The sequence below is a fragment of the Gossypium raimondii genome, chromosome 13 (assembly GCF_025698545.1).
Source record: "Gossypium raimondii isolate GPD5lz chromosome 13, ASM2569854v1, whole genome shotgun sequence".
Lineage (NCBI taxonomy): Eukaryota > Viridiplantae > Streptophyta > Magnoliopsida > Malvales > Malvaceae > Gossypium > Gossypium raimondii.
In genome coordinates, this window is record NC_068577.1 from 22227867 (window position 1) to 22243924 (window position 16058).

The 16058-nt window shown below is 33.7% G+C and overlaps 1 protein-coding gene across 1 annotated transcript; it reads left to right on the forward strand.

The window, feature by feature from the left end:
- Window positions 1-15442: 15442 nt before the first annotated feature.
- LOC105765301 (uncharacterized) lies at window positions 15443-16058 on the forward strand. Its single transcript, XM_012584319.2, has 2 exons — window positions 15443-15618; window positions 15728-16058. The coding sequence occupies exons 1-2, from the start codon at window positions 15443-15445 to the stop codon at window positions 16056-16058; spliced, it is 507 nt and encodes a 168-aa protein (XP_012439773.2).

The window sequence follows — 16058 nt, forward strand, 5'->3', positions numbered from 1 at the left end:
CAATTCACATTAATTGGATTGATCGTTGTAGTTATAAGGCTACTGATTTACTTTGTAATTTAGCTATTAAGAAGAAGTGTAATTTGTATTTCAAAATGGATTATCCCTTGGAAATCCATAATTTTGTCATTAATGATGCAATCAAATGAGGTTGACCTTAGGGTTGTTTTTATAATAAAAAATAATATATTTATCTAATGTATATGGCAACAATCATCATCTCAACAAATGCTCAATTTTCACATTTATATAAATTCATACATTTTCAAATATACTCAATTTAATCCTCAAATCAGAAATCAATTCATTTCAATCCATAACATCTTTTCATAGAAAAATGTCTTACCTTAATTTCTTACCATGCAACACAAATCAAAATGCAACAATTTACAAATAGTTTGAATTATAGAAACACAAACTGTAAACTCAGAGCTACTCATCTACAATTTTGTCTTTTCCTGTCTTTTTCAAGGAATCCGAGTCGATGTTAGCTACAGACTAAAACAAATATAATAAATTATCAATACACAACCAAATTCCCATTCAATTGCTAAATTATACAACTTTTTCATATTATTCAATTTAATCCCTAAAATCGGAGCTAACATAACTTTCACATTTAGCCCCCTAATTTAATGTCAAATTCACTAAAGTCCCTATAGGACTTCCTATTTTTCAATTGTACCAAAAATTTCACAAGTTTTTGCATTTTAGTCCCTTTTGCACAAAATCATCAATTGACTTTACAATTTAATCATTTTTCAACACTAAACTTAAAATCTATCAAATTATTCCATAAAACCTCAACTATTCAACAATGGTAACATACTTAAACTATAGCAATACCAAAAATTATGACATGGGTCAGCTAGCCTGAGGTACTGGGATTTTGAAAACATAAAAATTATAAGAAAATGGATTAAATTGACTAAGCAATTAAAGCTTGAAACCTTAAAATCCCTTAGCCATTCGTGAGTTTCTTCTCCCCCTTAGCTTCGAATTATTTTTGGATGAAGAGAATAAAAGGTTTTTCTCTTTCCATCCATTAGCTAATATCATTTTTCTTTTAATTAAATTTAGTTTATTTTATAATATAATATAACTAATGTTTATTTAATACAAACATAAAATTTACTTAGTTAACCGGTCATATGATTGTAATTTAGTGTATAATTGATATTTTATCCCCTTTATTTAAGTTATAGTTATAATTCTTTAGTAAATTGCACTTTTACCATTTTATGCAATTTAGTTCCTGTACTTAAATTAAGCACCAATTCTACGAAATTACCTAACCGAAATTCAATTCACTTTAATTATAACTCCGTAAATATTTGTTATAAAAAATTTATGGGTCTGGTTTACGAAATTGAGGTTCCGAAACCACACTTGCTTACACCAGTGACTTTTGAATCGTTACAACTGTCATTCTCATTTGCCTCAGATACAAAAAATTTCTTCATCTGTTCAACATACATCTAATTAACATATCTTTCTCTAAAATTGTAACACCCTTTACCCGTATTCGACACCGGAATAGGGTATGAGGCATTACCAGAACACATACACTTATAAACAGGTTAAACTGAGTTATAAAATTTCATTCAAATTTAAACTCTTCAAATTTTTAATATGCTTTTATAAATCTTCATGTTATAACTTTAAAACACTATATTTGTAACAAATAGGGCTTCTGAGACCCAATACATACTCATGCAATTCAATACTTCATTTCCATTTCATTTAATTCACGATTCTCATGTTCACGATTCAATTCAATTTCTCAATCCAATATACATTTCAATACCACAATAATTCATTTAGTTCAAATCATATCATTTGCAATTTCCATTTAATTCACGTACAGTTCAATTTCATTAAGTTCAATACTAATACATATTTATCGTTTAACTTAACGTCCCCTTTTTGCGTCATTTTACACTTCAAGCATGAACTTAATATTTCATTTCCTTTCCACTCCCGTTTCCTATGCATATCACACAAGATATAAACATTACACTCAACCATAGTCGCAAGCTAGTCTTTTTTTTTGAAGACTAACCACATGATAAACCATTTTAATAAAAGATTACAAACTTTAAACCTTACCACCCTTTTTTTATCACAAGCATATTTCCATCTAGGCATTTACCATCTCATTGCATAATTTTATCAATTTAATGTGGCGTAATCCAGCCACAACTTGGTCAAAGCCTAAACATACACACCAGATATGCTAGCCAAATAAACATATAGTATAAGCATTATAAGCATGGATAAGCACCACATTTATTTATGTATCAAACTTACCAACATGAGTTAATTCATAAACCATTTATGACATTGTTACATACCAAATCATATACCAAATATACCACATACACATACTATGAAACTTTATTTTCTCACATAAACTTTAACCATAACTAATAATGCACAATTATAAACATCATTTCTTTTCAATCGTTTATCGATTATAATCAAGCATATGGCCAATTATACACAAATCATTCATATTTTCCTCCAATTTTCCTCCTCATCCTCTCCATTCCACATCCTTAATGTACATAACACACTTAAACAACATTAACTACAATTTTACTATTCACTCACATGTATATTCAAAGCTGTCTATTCGAGTCAGAGTCACTAAATTATTTTTCCCTGGAGCTACAGAACTCCAAATTAAGATCCGTAAATTTTCTCCAAAACTAGATTAACATATCTTCTTACCATAAAATTTTTAGAATTTTTGGTTTAGCCAAATAGTACAGTTTATTCTTTAAAGTTCTCTATTTCACTGCTCGATAGTTCTAACCTCTCTTCACTAAAAATTAATTATCTCATTGTACAGAATTTGAATATTGTTTTCATTTGTTTCTCTTGAAAATAGATTCACTAAGGATTCTAAACATATAAACGTTATCCCATAATTATTTTTGTAAAATTTTTTACAATTTTCCAAATTCAGAACAGGGGATTCCGAACTCATTCTAACTCTGTCTAACTAAACTTCAAATATCTCAAAATATATAACTTTTTTCTTTGCTCTGTTTCTTTTATGTGAAAATAGACTCATTCAGATTAAATTTCATATATTATTCAGCCTCTAACTCAATTTCCACCATTTTTTGGTGATTTTTCAAAATCACGCAACTGTTGCTGTCTAAACTGTTTTGTTGCTAAATGTACTCTTTCATAATTTCACTTTTTCACTTTCAATCACAATTCAATTCAAAATTCACTTTTCCATTTCTAAGTCGATATTCAATTCAATTCCACACCTATATTAATTATTCAATTACACTTAGTCAATCTCCCGATGAACACATCGGAATAATAACAGATACTCGGTGGATTCAGCACATAGCAACCACCTTATTAATCAATGATGTCCGGTGAAATCAGCACATAGCAACCACCTTACTAACCAATGATGTTTGGTTCACATAGTAGCCTGCACATAATACTACACATGTGACCGTTACCATCCGATACACATAGTAGCCTGCACATAGTACTACACACGTGATCGAAACAATTCGGTACGCATAGTAGCCTGCACATAGTACTACACATGCGACCTATCATTCCGGTACACGTAATAGCCTGCACATAGTACTACACATGTGACCATCACTTTCAGTTTTACATAGTGGCCTACACACAGTCTGTGCCACACATGTGATCAATTCTGTCACTTCATTCGTATCCCTTTTTATTCTAAAGGTTCATTCGGGAATTTTTCACTTTTTCTCACTTTTCTTTTTATCGATCAATTTCAATTTCTCGTCTTTATTGATTTATAAAAATACATTTAACTTATATAACATTCACACTATTCATTCCAGTCCAAAAATCATAATTTAGAAAAATTACATTTTTGCCCCTAAAGTTTCACAAAATTATGATTTTGCCCCTAGGCTCGTAAAATAATTTTTATTCAATTTCCTTGCATTTTAGGCCTAGCTGAACCATTTTCAAAACTATAGCAGTCCACAATACTCACTTATTCACACACTTGTGACATATTTTATAACTTTTACAAATTAATCCTTTTAGGCATTTTCATCGAAATTTACTTAGTACAAATCATTTATCACACTCCAAACATTCATATTCTTCCATAAAGCATCAAAATACATGCATATCAGTCATGTGTAAATTTTTAAACACAAACCCTAGTTCAAAACAATGGTAAAAATAGGTAAATCTTGTTACGAGGATTTCAAAAACGTAAAAATCATTAAAAACGGGGATAGAACGGACTTACAATCGAGCTTGGAAGCTTGAAAAACCCTAGCCATGGTTTCTCCATGCAATTTTCGGCCTAGGGGTTGAATATGGACAAAAATTGGCTTTTAATTTTGTTTTTAATTCATTTTAATAACTAAATGACCAAAATACCCTTAATGAAAAACTTTGGGAACATGCCTAACCATGCCCATTTTTGTCCACCAACTTAACCAATGGTCTAATTACCATATAAAGACCTCCAATTTAAAATTTCATAACAATTAGACACCTCTAACATATAGAACTCAACTTTTGCACTTTTTACAATTTAGTCCTTTTGACCAAATTGAGTGCCCAAACGTCAAAATTTTCGAACGAAATTTTCACGAAATCATTTTGTGAAATTGTAGACCATAAAAATATAATAAAAATAAAATTTTTTGTGGTCTCAAAACCACTATTTCGACTAGCCCCAAATTCGGGCTGTTACAAAAATTTTCTAGAAAGAAATCCCAGTCAATCATTTGCTCTAAAGTCACACTAATCAAAGTTTCCCACCATTGGTAAGCTTCTCCTTCTAACAATGATATAACACATCTAAGACTATCCTCAAAAGTACATTTCAATTCCTTTATTACCCTACAAAAAATGAGATAACCACTGCTCAGCCACAGTGGGATCATCACCTTTATCATCAAGGAACTCTTTGGCACCTCTTTTTCGAATCTCTCTTATAGGGTCAACCTTAAGTGGAGCCACAATAGGTATTGGAGGAGAAGGATGTGTTGGGTGAACCACTTCAGGTTGTGTTAGCTGTGGCTGTTGTGTTGAGGCTCTTGATTATTTCCCATAAACTAAAAAAATAATTATGTCATCATAGTGAAAAATACATTCTAAATGAATTCCTTGCATTTCCCATATTATTAGCAGTAGTAGCTTGTTCCTATGTAGGTATATGACTTTCCATTTCTTTACCCGTGGCTTCTCCAAAACTGTCAGGACCATAATCATCCCAGCTAAGGGATATCGAACCATCCGCATTAGACACAAATGGTCCTTCGGGCCACCTATAGTCAGCATTAAACATGACTCCCACTTAATCATTAACAAGAGAAAGTCAATAAGCTCATTAAAACATAAATACGAAGTCGTATCTATTAATCCTAATTTTCCTATTTATCTCTATATAAAAGGTGTAGAACTAAAAATTACTCAATCTTTCATTGTCTCTTCGGAAACGGCGCCAAAAACTTTGACCACGTTCGCATGTGCGCATAAAATAAATGATTTTATAAAATAGTTTTAAATTGCAGTTTTACTGCAAGCGTACAGGTCAGTTGTAATATTTGTAATATGATAATGGAACACTAGAGTATTCCAAGGATCGAACCCAAAGAAGATGGCGATGTAGTGATAAATAGCGCACACTATAGAGTCTAAGCGACTACTGATAAGATTTAATAGTATGAAAAATCATAACAAGAAAGTTTTGCAAGAAAATTAAATCTGCTAATCTAAAGACCAAATTGTAAAGAGTACACAACTAAGAGATTAATCAATAAATGACTAACAGTGGTTGGTTGATTTTGATGTGGTTCGTCAGTCCTCAAATGAGGGACTTAAATCGCTTAATTTTCTAAGTGGCTCCATTTTATCTCTCAATCTCAATTTTACCGACTTAGACGAATTAATTTGATTTATCTCTCTCTCATAAACTAATTAATCAAGGACTAATGGATTGGTGCACAACAAGATTACCTCTCGGTCTCACTGGTCTATATATTCCCTTAGAGGCATCACTTCCTAAGTTTTTAGGTCTATTCAATTTAGTTTGATTTATTACGATTTAGTCCATTTTCCAAAACAAATCAGTTTACCTACATCTCCATCAAGCAACCTCCCTTTTAGGTTTAGCTACTCATGCTGAAAATAAAGAGAATGGACATGGAAATAAAAAGCAAAAAAACCATTAAAGTAAAGCTTAAGAAAAATATAAAAGTTTGGATTTTTATGCAAGAAAACTTAAAGAACATGTGTAACACGCCAAACCTAATCCTTTAGGAGGATTCGAGTATGACGTGTCACTACAAAGAAATCATCTATCTTTAAAACTATTTTTGACGTATACTCTGTAAAACTAGGGTGTTGTATTAAAAATTTAATAAAATAATAAAATAAAGTATAAGTCATGTGGCGTATAAGTCTGTAAAACTAGGGTGTTGTATTAAACATTTAATAAAATAATAAAATAAAGTATAAGTCATGTGGCGTATAAGCTTTTAATAAAGTAATTTTTATCGTATGAAATATAACTCTAGAAAACCATTCATAATTCAAATAAAGCTTCATTAAAACATAGTTTATCAATATAGGATTTGAGTACAAATCCTTATCAAAATACAATTAGACATCAGACCCCGTATGTCATGCATAGTACAAAATAACAAAAGTTTCATAGCAGCAGACATCCTCTAGCTTAGTCTAATAGAATGTCTTCCTTCAACAGTAGGCCTAAGAAGGAAAAGAGAAATGGGGTAAGTTCAAAAGAACTTAGTGTGTTCCAGGAGAAGTCTTATCAAACCACTAATACTTCAATCAGATCATATCAAAGAGTCAAACACAATCACATAGTTCGCTAGATGGCGAGTACCATACACAGACTGTCTATACGCTGTTTTACTATTCCTTTAGCATCTACACTACGCCCATATGACCATACAGATAAACCTTCTTCATGCCAGCCACGTACCCAAATATTTAGTCAGATTCATATCATATTTTCCATTCATATTCCTTTATTTGTATAATTTTTCGTGATTTGCCAATCTGGTTTGCAACATACATTTTCCCTACCAGAGGCTACACTACTATTTTCATGTATTGCGATCTGCCAGTTCAATGTACATTCCATTAAAGGAATTGCCATGAATATTTTTTGTTAACATCAATTCCATGATTCAGCCCATATCATTCTTGCCAAAAGCAAACGGTAGTGGCTTAAGCATGACGAATGGTTCTTACACTTTAACACAGACATTACAGACCCAAACTGGTATCTCTGAACAACCACTTTTCATATACACACACTTCACCTTTACAGAGCATAAGTACTTACCTTACACGAAATAGAGAACATGAATAAGACACACATGGAAGTATGAAGGGACTCACTGGAAATACAACAAAGTCTATATAGTAGGACCTTTGCCTTTATCACTCGGGCCTTCTATAATGTCTTGAGCTAAAATATAAATAATTTAACTTATTAAATCATTACACCATTGAAACCAAACATACATGCAAGAAACATTAACACTTAAATTAGAATCAATAAGTTTCTTTCCTCATATACTAATATGATACTTATGCATGCAGAGTTAAAAATACGTAAATAACTATGAAAATAACCTAGGGTTCATTGATAACTCTTGAAAAGAGTTATATTTCATGACTTTAGACCTAGCTAATTACTTATACTTAGGTAAATTTAGTAGCATTTTAGGACATTTCACTAGTATTTTTATCATTACATGAAGAGCTTAGACTATGTTTAAATATTAGGTACTTTTAATTGCTTGTAGTAGGGTTGTGTTTGGTGGTATGGCAGATGCAAGTTAAGGAACAATAAATAAAGGAGTGAAGGTTTGCTGGGGCAAAAGGTTGGACATTTTATTGGTACAAATGTCGTGGCAATTCTAGGAAGACAAAGTCAACACTCAATGCATAAAAGCTTCAGCCAAGCTATACTTGTACTAAAAAAAATCTGCCTAAAAAAGAGGAGAAGATAATCCTAGGCTGCTGGTTTTTATCCTAGAAAAAAGAATTTAAAAAAAGAAGATAATCTTGGGTTGTTAGATTTATCCTAGGGAAAAGCCTATAAAAAGCCAAAGGAGGAAACCCAAAAGGGGAACAAAAAAGGAAGAGATCCTTTGGCAAAAATAAAGGGTAGCGGCTGAGTAGAGACGGAAAGAGGAAGATGAAAGCAGTCTCTCTCAGCCATCACAGGACACTGTACTGCTCGAGTGTGAATTGAACATGCAAAAGCTATCTCCCTGACGTCTTCCGTATTTCTTACTTTGTTCTTCCGTGAATTGAATGATGAAAATTGTGTTGGAGATTATTTTGGTTTTGAATTTTATGTGTCAACCCATGAGCTAAATCTCATAGGGTTGGGATTACATGATGAAACTTTTATTTTCTTTAATGGTTGAAGCATAGATCCAAATCAATTTATTATTTCATTAAATTGTTTTATTCTAAATTGTATGCGTGGAATCCCTAGACATAGATAACTGTGTCGCATGCCCATGAACTAATTTAATTCTGAAAAGGCTGGATTAGTTGGATCGATATTGAATGATATGAGCAAGTACTCGACCAATACTTGTAGTAAACTGTAGACATAGAGAAATGTTCATACAGAAGGAAAACAATGCAGGGTACCACATTAATGCCTATAAACACAGGCAAGGTAACTTGAGGTTTTTGCTCTCGAAAGAAGCAAACCCTTTTAGAACTCTTTTGAGCAGTAAGCTGAGTATGATTTTGCCGAGGCATTATTGACAGTAAGAGTAGATTCTTAGTAATCCCAACCTTCCAAATGAACATCGTATATTCTTTATTCTTTGCCAAAGTATCTTTACCATATCATTCTTAGTTATTTACTTGATTGTTTACAAGATATTCTCGTAGTAATTCTCATAATTGCCATTACTTTTCTAATATCACTTTGCCATAGCATTTCCAAGTATTTATTAATTCCGCGTATCATACACATCATTGTTCATTTAATTGCCACTGCATACTTATCATATTTTTGCCATAGCATTACTCGTATTTCATTATAATAACTTGACCACTTTTGTGCCTCAATCCAATCTTTGTGGGAACAATACTCACTCATCACTTTATTAGTTGATCCGACGTGTATACTTGCACAAATCACATATCATTTCACACATGACATTCATCAGTATTTACCAGAGAGCTAAAACAAACATAGGAGTTAGCTGAATACAATGAACCCAATTTCAAACAGGTTTCTGGAGTTAAGCTTTTTAGAGAATGCAGAGAAAATCAAGAAAAAAATTAATGCAAAGAAAACACAAAAGTTTATCAGTGAAGACACTGTTATTCTTATATACTTAAGCACGAAGACAAAGTTTAGTGGAAGGATCAGATTATTCCACTAACACTCTTGATTTTCGTGATTAAGTGTACTTATGATCATTTAAGTCTTATCAACTACAGTATCTTAATTCCATTCTAATTAGTTCTCACTAGTCTAACTAAATAGTCTTATAAAAATAATAAATAAATCTATGAAACTACAGATTTGACGACTTCGCCAAAACATCTGGGGTGGTGTATACTTAACAAAAGAATCCGCCAAACCACAGATCTCACCAAAACACAGACTTCGTTAATCAGTGTATACACAAAATCCCATCTTAGCCACAACTAATAATTTACTTACTTGGAACTACACTTAGTACAATAAACAATAACCATAAATAGAGACTTTGCTGGGTGGGCTATTACAACATGAAACTAAATGTATTCAACAAGAAAATCTAAAGCAAGAAACATAAAAGGAACAAACTTTAGCTGATTTAAAGTAGAAGAAATTGAAAATACATTAAACTAAAGCTAGAAATGTCTTACAACCAACGTACAGGAACGAAAAGTGTAAATAAACCTAAGATACAGTGATAACTAACTTAATTAACACTAAGAACACTAAGAAAAAGAAGTAAATGCAAAAAAAAAACTCTAAAACTAAGAAAGAATAAGAGAAAATGAAAAACCCTAGAAAAGTTGTAAAAAAAACTAAGACAAAACGTAAAGAAACTAAAACTAAAAACTAAACTAATGTGTATGTCTCTCTTCCTTAGCCAAAATTGTCTATTTTAGGCTAAATTCTGATGAATTTCTGTTGCCAAAATTGCCCTTACACACGCCTTGGATGATTGGTGGATCAAGTGGGCAAAGACTACCCTTTTTGTCCAATTTTGTCCCCCTCATGATGTCATTGCCGCGATACCCAGAAGGGGATATCACGATACCTCAGGTAGTTTTGAACCTTGTGATCTTCTTTGAAGGGTGGATATCGTGATACCACTGAAGAATGGTCTCCAATCTTCCATCCTGTTGGAGGTATTATGATTCCAAGGTTTGGCTATTGCGATACCCTTTCCTTTGGTGTCATTTTCGCTCGTTTTTTACCTCTAACATGTCTTTACACCACTCAACCACATGTTAGGCCCCCAATGACACCATTGGCTAAATTGGGTCACAAAATGAGTAAAAATGAAACATTTACACTTATTAACTAAAAATCTAAAAATTAGAAAAAATTATGAAAAATATGCTACTTTTCTCGGTAATAAGCTCCTTAAGTATACTGAGAAAGCCTAGTTTGTCATATCAAATTATGGAAGATCACCTCTTACTCAACTTGGAGTGTATAAAGTTGTGCGTGCTACTCGAATCTACCAAAATGATCACTTCCAATTCCTCAATACGAGCTAAGAGTCTCATGGTATTGTGACTTTGAGATCCCCAGAGGGCATGCAAAGACAGTACTGGAGAAGAAGGTTTTGTCTCCTATTCCACTGATTCAACAGCTCAGGACAATCTTCAAATTCTTTAGATGCTAGATTCCTTGCTTTACCCTTCTGATCTATTTGCGCTCTATGATGAGCTGATACAATTTTGACTTTACACATTTATGTCTTGGTGTGTACTTAGAAGCATGGTTCGTTAACATGTGCAAGTGTACACAATCCTTAACAGGTAATAAAGTGATAAGTGTCGAGTATCGTCTTCGTAGGACTGTATAGAAAAAATATAATGAAATGTCGATTGGAAAATTAGTGATTAACAATAAAATAAAATAAAATGTGAAGTGGGAATTACGAGTTAACTAAACTAAATAAATAAAAATGCAAATGCAAATGTAAAATGGAGCAACAATTCATGAGGTTTAATAACAATGACATGAATAAGCTAGAATAATTACAACCCTCAACTTAACTAATTCACAATAATGTTCAATAAATGTTCGAAAAATACATGGTAACTCAATTGTTTACTAACTTAGAATCTCTAGTCATAAGCTTCTATCAAGTCCTATATTTATCTATTGGTCAACATGCATATGTTTATGCCATATTTAACTAAAGATTATATTATAAAATACCATTCGTTAGAAATTATGTGAAGTAACAAAGATGATATGTCTATCTTTGAAACAATTTAATCACAATAATACTAAAGTTATGCAAGGTAATAAATACCTTTCGATATTATTACAAATTTGACCTAATATATTATGAAAAGATCAAACATGCATGAATAACATAGTCATGGTTCGATTAAATAATTAATTCAATTGTATCCCTACACTAATAATGCATGAAGAGCATAGTCATGGTTTTATCTAAATGGATAAATAATGAGGCACAGAACATTAAAAACATGTCATGAATAATTTAAATCAAGAATTTTCAATCATTCTAGCATAAACAAAACTAAGTCATTATTATAAAATCAAAAGCAATAGAATAAATTGCAACATGTTTTTCAACTTAGAACAAAAATAAAGAGTAAATGAAAAGAAAAACTCCAATTAGAATCTGATGGTTCTCTATGATACTGCTCATGGTTATTTCTTCCTTTCTTTACCACTTGCTCCGATACAGATTACTCCTTAGGTGGCTTGCCCTTAAATCTTTAGACTTTACAATTGCTCACTCAATTTTCTCTCAAATGAAGAGAGAATGCAAAAATGAATGAATGAGAGAAATGAAATGCTTGGATAAAGGATGATTGACTGATGAATGATGCTCTCAAGTGATGCTTTAGCCCCTATTTATACTTGTATGTTTCCATCCTTCTTTACTATTTTTAGTTGTAACTAACCTTATTTTTCTCCTTTATAGGCGGTGCCTCCCTTGATTTGAAGAAGAATGATGGACGACTCCTTGATTTGAGGAGAAATAGGTTGAGACTAAGTCTTGGTCTGTTTGTGCACATGGAAGGGCCGGTTTGGACTTCTTCGTGTGAGCTTGTTGGGCCTCTATATCTATTGGACTTCTTCTACTAGGCTAAATATATTTTTTAAGCCTAAGGGAGTTGGACTGAAATACTCATGAAATTGTAAATTTCAGATTTTAGTCCTCAAAAAATATAAAAGTATTGTATTTAGCCTGAATTTAATTAAATTGACACACATTCACGATAGAATTAATTTATCACAAATTATAAGTAAAAACTACAAAAATTGTTATCAACTATTCAGAATTTTCATAAATTAAGTTTGAAAACGTGTCTAAAATAACTATATATTGTAGAGTTATCAAAGCACACCAGAAACAAATCCCTATTTTTTTCTTTTCTTTTCCATCTCTACTTGGGAAAGAGACTTAGTATGAGCCTTCTGCCCCATATTTCCACTAGAATGGCTCCTTGCTATCTTTGAGCCACTAGGGGTATGGTACATTTTGGGCCTAGGAAATAAGGGTTTGGGTTGGCCTACTCAACTTCCTTCCATCATACCCTTCTTTGGAGGTTCCATCAAGATACATTCAACCTGTTGTGTAACACCCTGAATAATTTAAGTCATTTTTTATGAAATCTGACATAAATGAGTATCTGCTTCAGTGGTTAATTGCTCTAGGTGTGTGTATGAGGTCTTGGGTTCAAGTCTCACATTTGGAAAATTTTTATTTTTTATCCTAGCCTTATCCTTGGTGGGTTGGGTTATACTTTATCTTTAGTGAACTTATATTAAAATGAGCTTGCTGGCTTAAGTGGTAAGGAGTTTGCTTACTGGAGGTCTTGTGTTTGATTCCTTGTGAAAGCGTGGATGATATTTTTGTTTCGGTTGTGAGATAGAGGTTGGGTGGAAGTGAATTTTTGAAGGAGTTGAGAGATAGTGGTTAGTGGGTTAGTGGGATTTAGTGGTTAGAGGGAGGTTAGGATAGATATTATTTGAATTAATTTTATTTTATTTTTTTCAAAATTTTGGTTCTCTCTCTCTCCCAAATTTCTAACATTCGCTTTGCTTTCCTCCACTCTTCCCTTCTTCTGTCATTTTCCTTTTCAATCTATACCCTCTTTTTGTTCATCGTGTGTTATTCAAGATTTCAGTGTTTCGTGTAGTCAAGTAAGTGGGAGGTTTTCACTTGTAGATTGGTTTCATTTTAGTAAGCTATTGTGTTCTCCTTCTCTCTTGTATTCTTAGTGTGGGTTGTAAGGGAAAGTAATTCTCTGTAAACATTTTGTATAGGAGAAGGCGGTGAGATGGTGGTTTCGCCCAATTGGGCTAATCTGTGCGCATGATCAGGTTTGATAGCGGTAAATGTATGCGCGTTGCTCAGTTTTGTATTGATGATTTTGTAATTAGATTACTAAAAACAGTGTTTGGTATACTGTTTTTAGGTTTGAGAGATCTCGGGATTTCTTTCGCATCAAAATCGAACCAAGTGTGTGCCTTAACACGAAAAATTAAGTTTCAGCAAAAGCCAAAAATAGGGTCAGCGATGTCGATCTTTGTGTGGTGTCTGTTGGCCGTCACGGTTGGCCATGTCTTGTAGACACGACTGTGGATCGACGAAGGTGTCACCTTGCGCAAGGCACGGTCGTGTGGTGGTGTGAGTGTGACCATGTGTGCCACATGGGCTAAGCCAAGTTGGGTGTGTGGGCCACACTAGTGTGTAGGTTTTGGGCAAGCCGTGTTGGCCACACGGGCAAGGCCAATTTTGGAAGTGAACCACACGGGCGTGTGGGCCCACACGGGCATGTGGGCCTATAATTCTAAAATTTTCCCTAGGGTCGCACTGGTCATTCTGATCGACTGTGGGCCTACCGTAGGGTCGGTAAGGACTAACCAAACCCTAAATCATGTGATCTGGTATTCTAATAGTCTGCTCTAAGTAGGACACTGATATGTATGTCTGACTATTCTGTTTTGAGTATATATGTTATCTGTATACGAGCATGCTAAGCATGATATTTCTGTATCTGTATTCAGTATCTGTGATTAGGGTGAGAATTGGATATGTGGAGGAAGTGATCTGTATGACAACTTTTCGCCTATATTCTGGCAGCTTGACTGTGTATTATCTATCATGTGTCGCATCGACACTATATGGTGTGTAGGGATAGGTGGGTGTTTTTAACCCCATATGGTGTGATGGGATGGTCAGAGATGGTGTGTAGAGGATGGGGGTAGGACTCTGGATATCTGTATCTGACATGGACTAAGGTCCGAATCTGTATCTGACTATATATAAGATTTCTGTGTATATTGCATGTCTACTTCTGTTGGGTTACACATTAAGTTTACAAAATCTCATATCTATTTGTCTTTCTATTCAAGTAATCCACAAACTTAGGCGGGTCAGTGTGGCAGAGGCTTAGTGGTGTCCACTCTATCGAGATCTATTTTTATTTAGTAATAATGATTAAACTTTAAAATCGAGTTTTTCTTGAGAGTTTGTAATCTTAAAATCGGGACTTTCAGGACTGTATGGTTTAACTGTTGGATTAGGATTTTGTTTTGTTTTCATTTCTTCAAACATTGACAAAAACACTTTACGGAAACAATGTTTTTAACAAATAGTTTTTGGAAAAAAGAGTTTCGTTTTGTTTTGAACGATTTTCGAACTTTCCACTGTGAAATATACGATTGATTTCAAAGAATAACTGAAACGGTTCCAATAATGTATATGTATAAACAAAATTGTTTTATAACAGTTGGACGTTTGATTAAGTAACTAATCGTTGTTTTATCGAGGTATCGTTGGTTTCAAAACCCTTCTTCGTAACACTCCCAGATTCGGCCATAACGTTTAGACAGTGTTTGGGGTGTTACATTTAGTGGTATCAGAGTCAAATTACAAAACTCTAACTGTGAATTTTTGGTTCCAAAATTGTGTTTTGAAAAGGAACTGGTTTTTAAATAATTTGGATCATTTTGAGTAAGTATGTGGTACACCGAGTCTCCGGCGTCGATCCTGTAAGTATCTCTGAATTTAAAAAACACTGTAGCTAGAACTTGCTAAAACTACACTGAGTTAAGTTAGAAACTGAAACCTCTGAAATACTTCTGAACTTCTGATAAATTAAGCATAAAATATCTGTTAATAAACACTGAAACTGATGCATAAAAGTTTATAATGTAGATAAATTTGAAATTAAGATGAGCACCCGTGGAACTCGCGGTCATGATATTTGTCGGCCCGGCGAGCGCCGTAGGAGGGCTCGACCTGAGTTTTCCTCTCTGGGCAATATGCCGAACTTAGATACTAATGAGACACTAGTTTCACCTGCTACTGAGACTGGGTTTCAAAGCCGCTTGGCTAGGGACGACGCATTGTCCTAAGTCATGTTGAGTGTTGGAAAGGGTAGCTAGAACCCATTTTGGATCTGGGGGCCGTGGGTCGATAACTGAATGACTCTGTTCCAATGGAGCTGAGTTGTTTAGGAGTGTCACTGGATTCGCCCCTACTGTGATTGAGTATTTGTTGGAGGCCACTGAGAGTATTATGAACGACATCGACTGCACTCCTGAGCAAAAATTAAAGGGTGCAGTCTCTGTGCTTCGTGATGAGGCATATCAGTGGTGGTTGTCAGTTGAGGAGGGTACTCAACCGGGTCGCCAGAATTGGGACTACTTCAAGACTGCCTTTCAAGCAAAGTATGTGGGTGCAAGTTATGTGGATGCTCGTAAGCGTGAGTTCATGAATCTCAAACAAGGTGATAAGTCTGTGGCCGAGTATGAGGATGAGTTTTTTAGATTTAGCCGTTATGCTTGA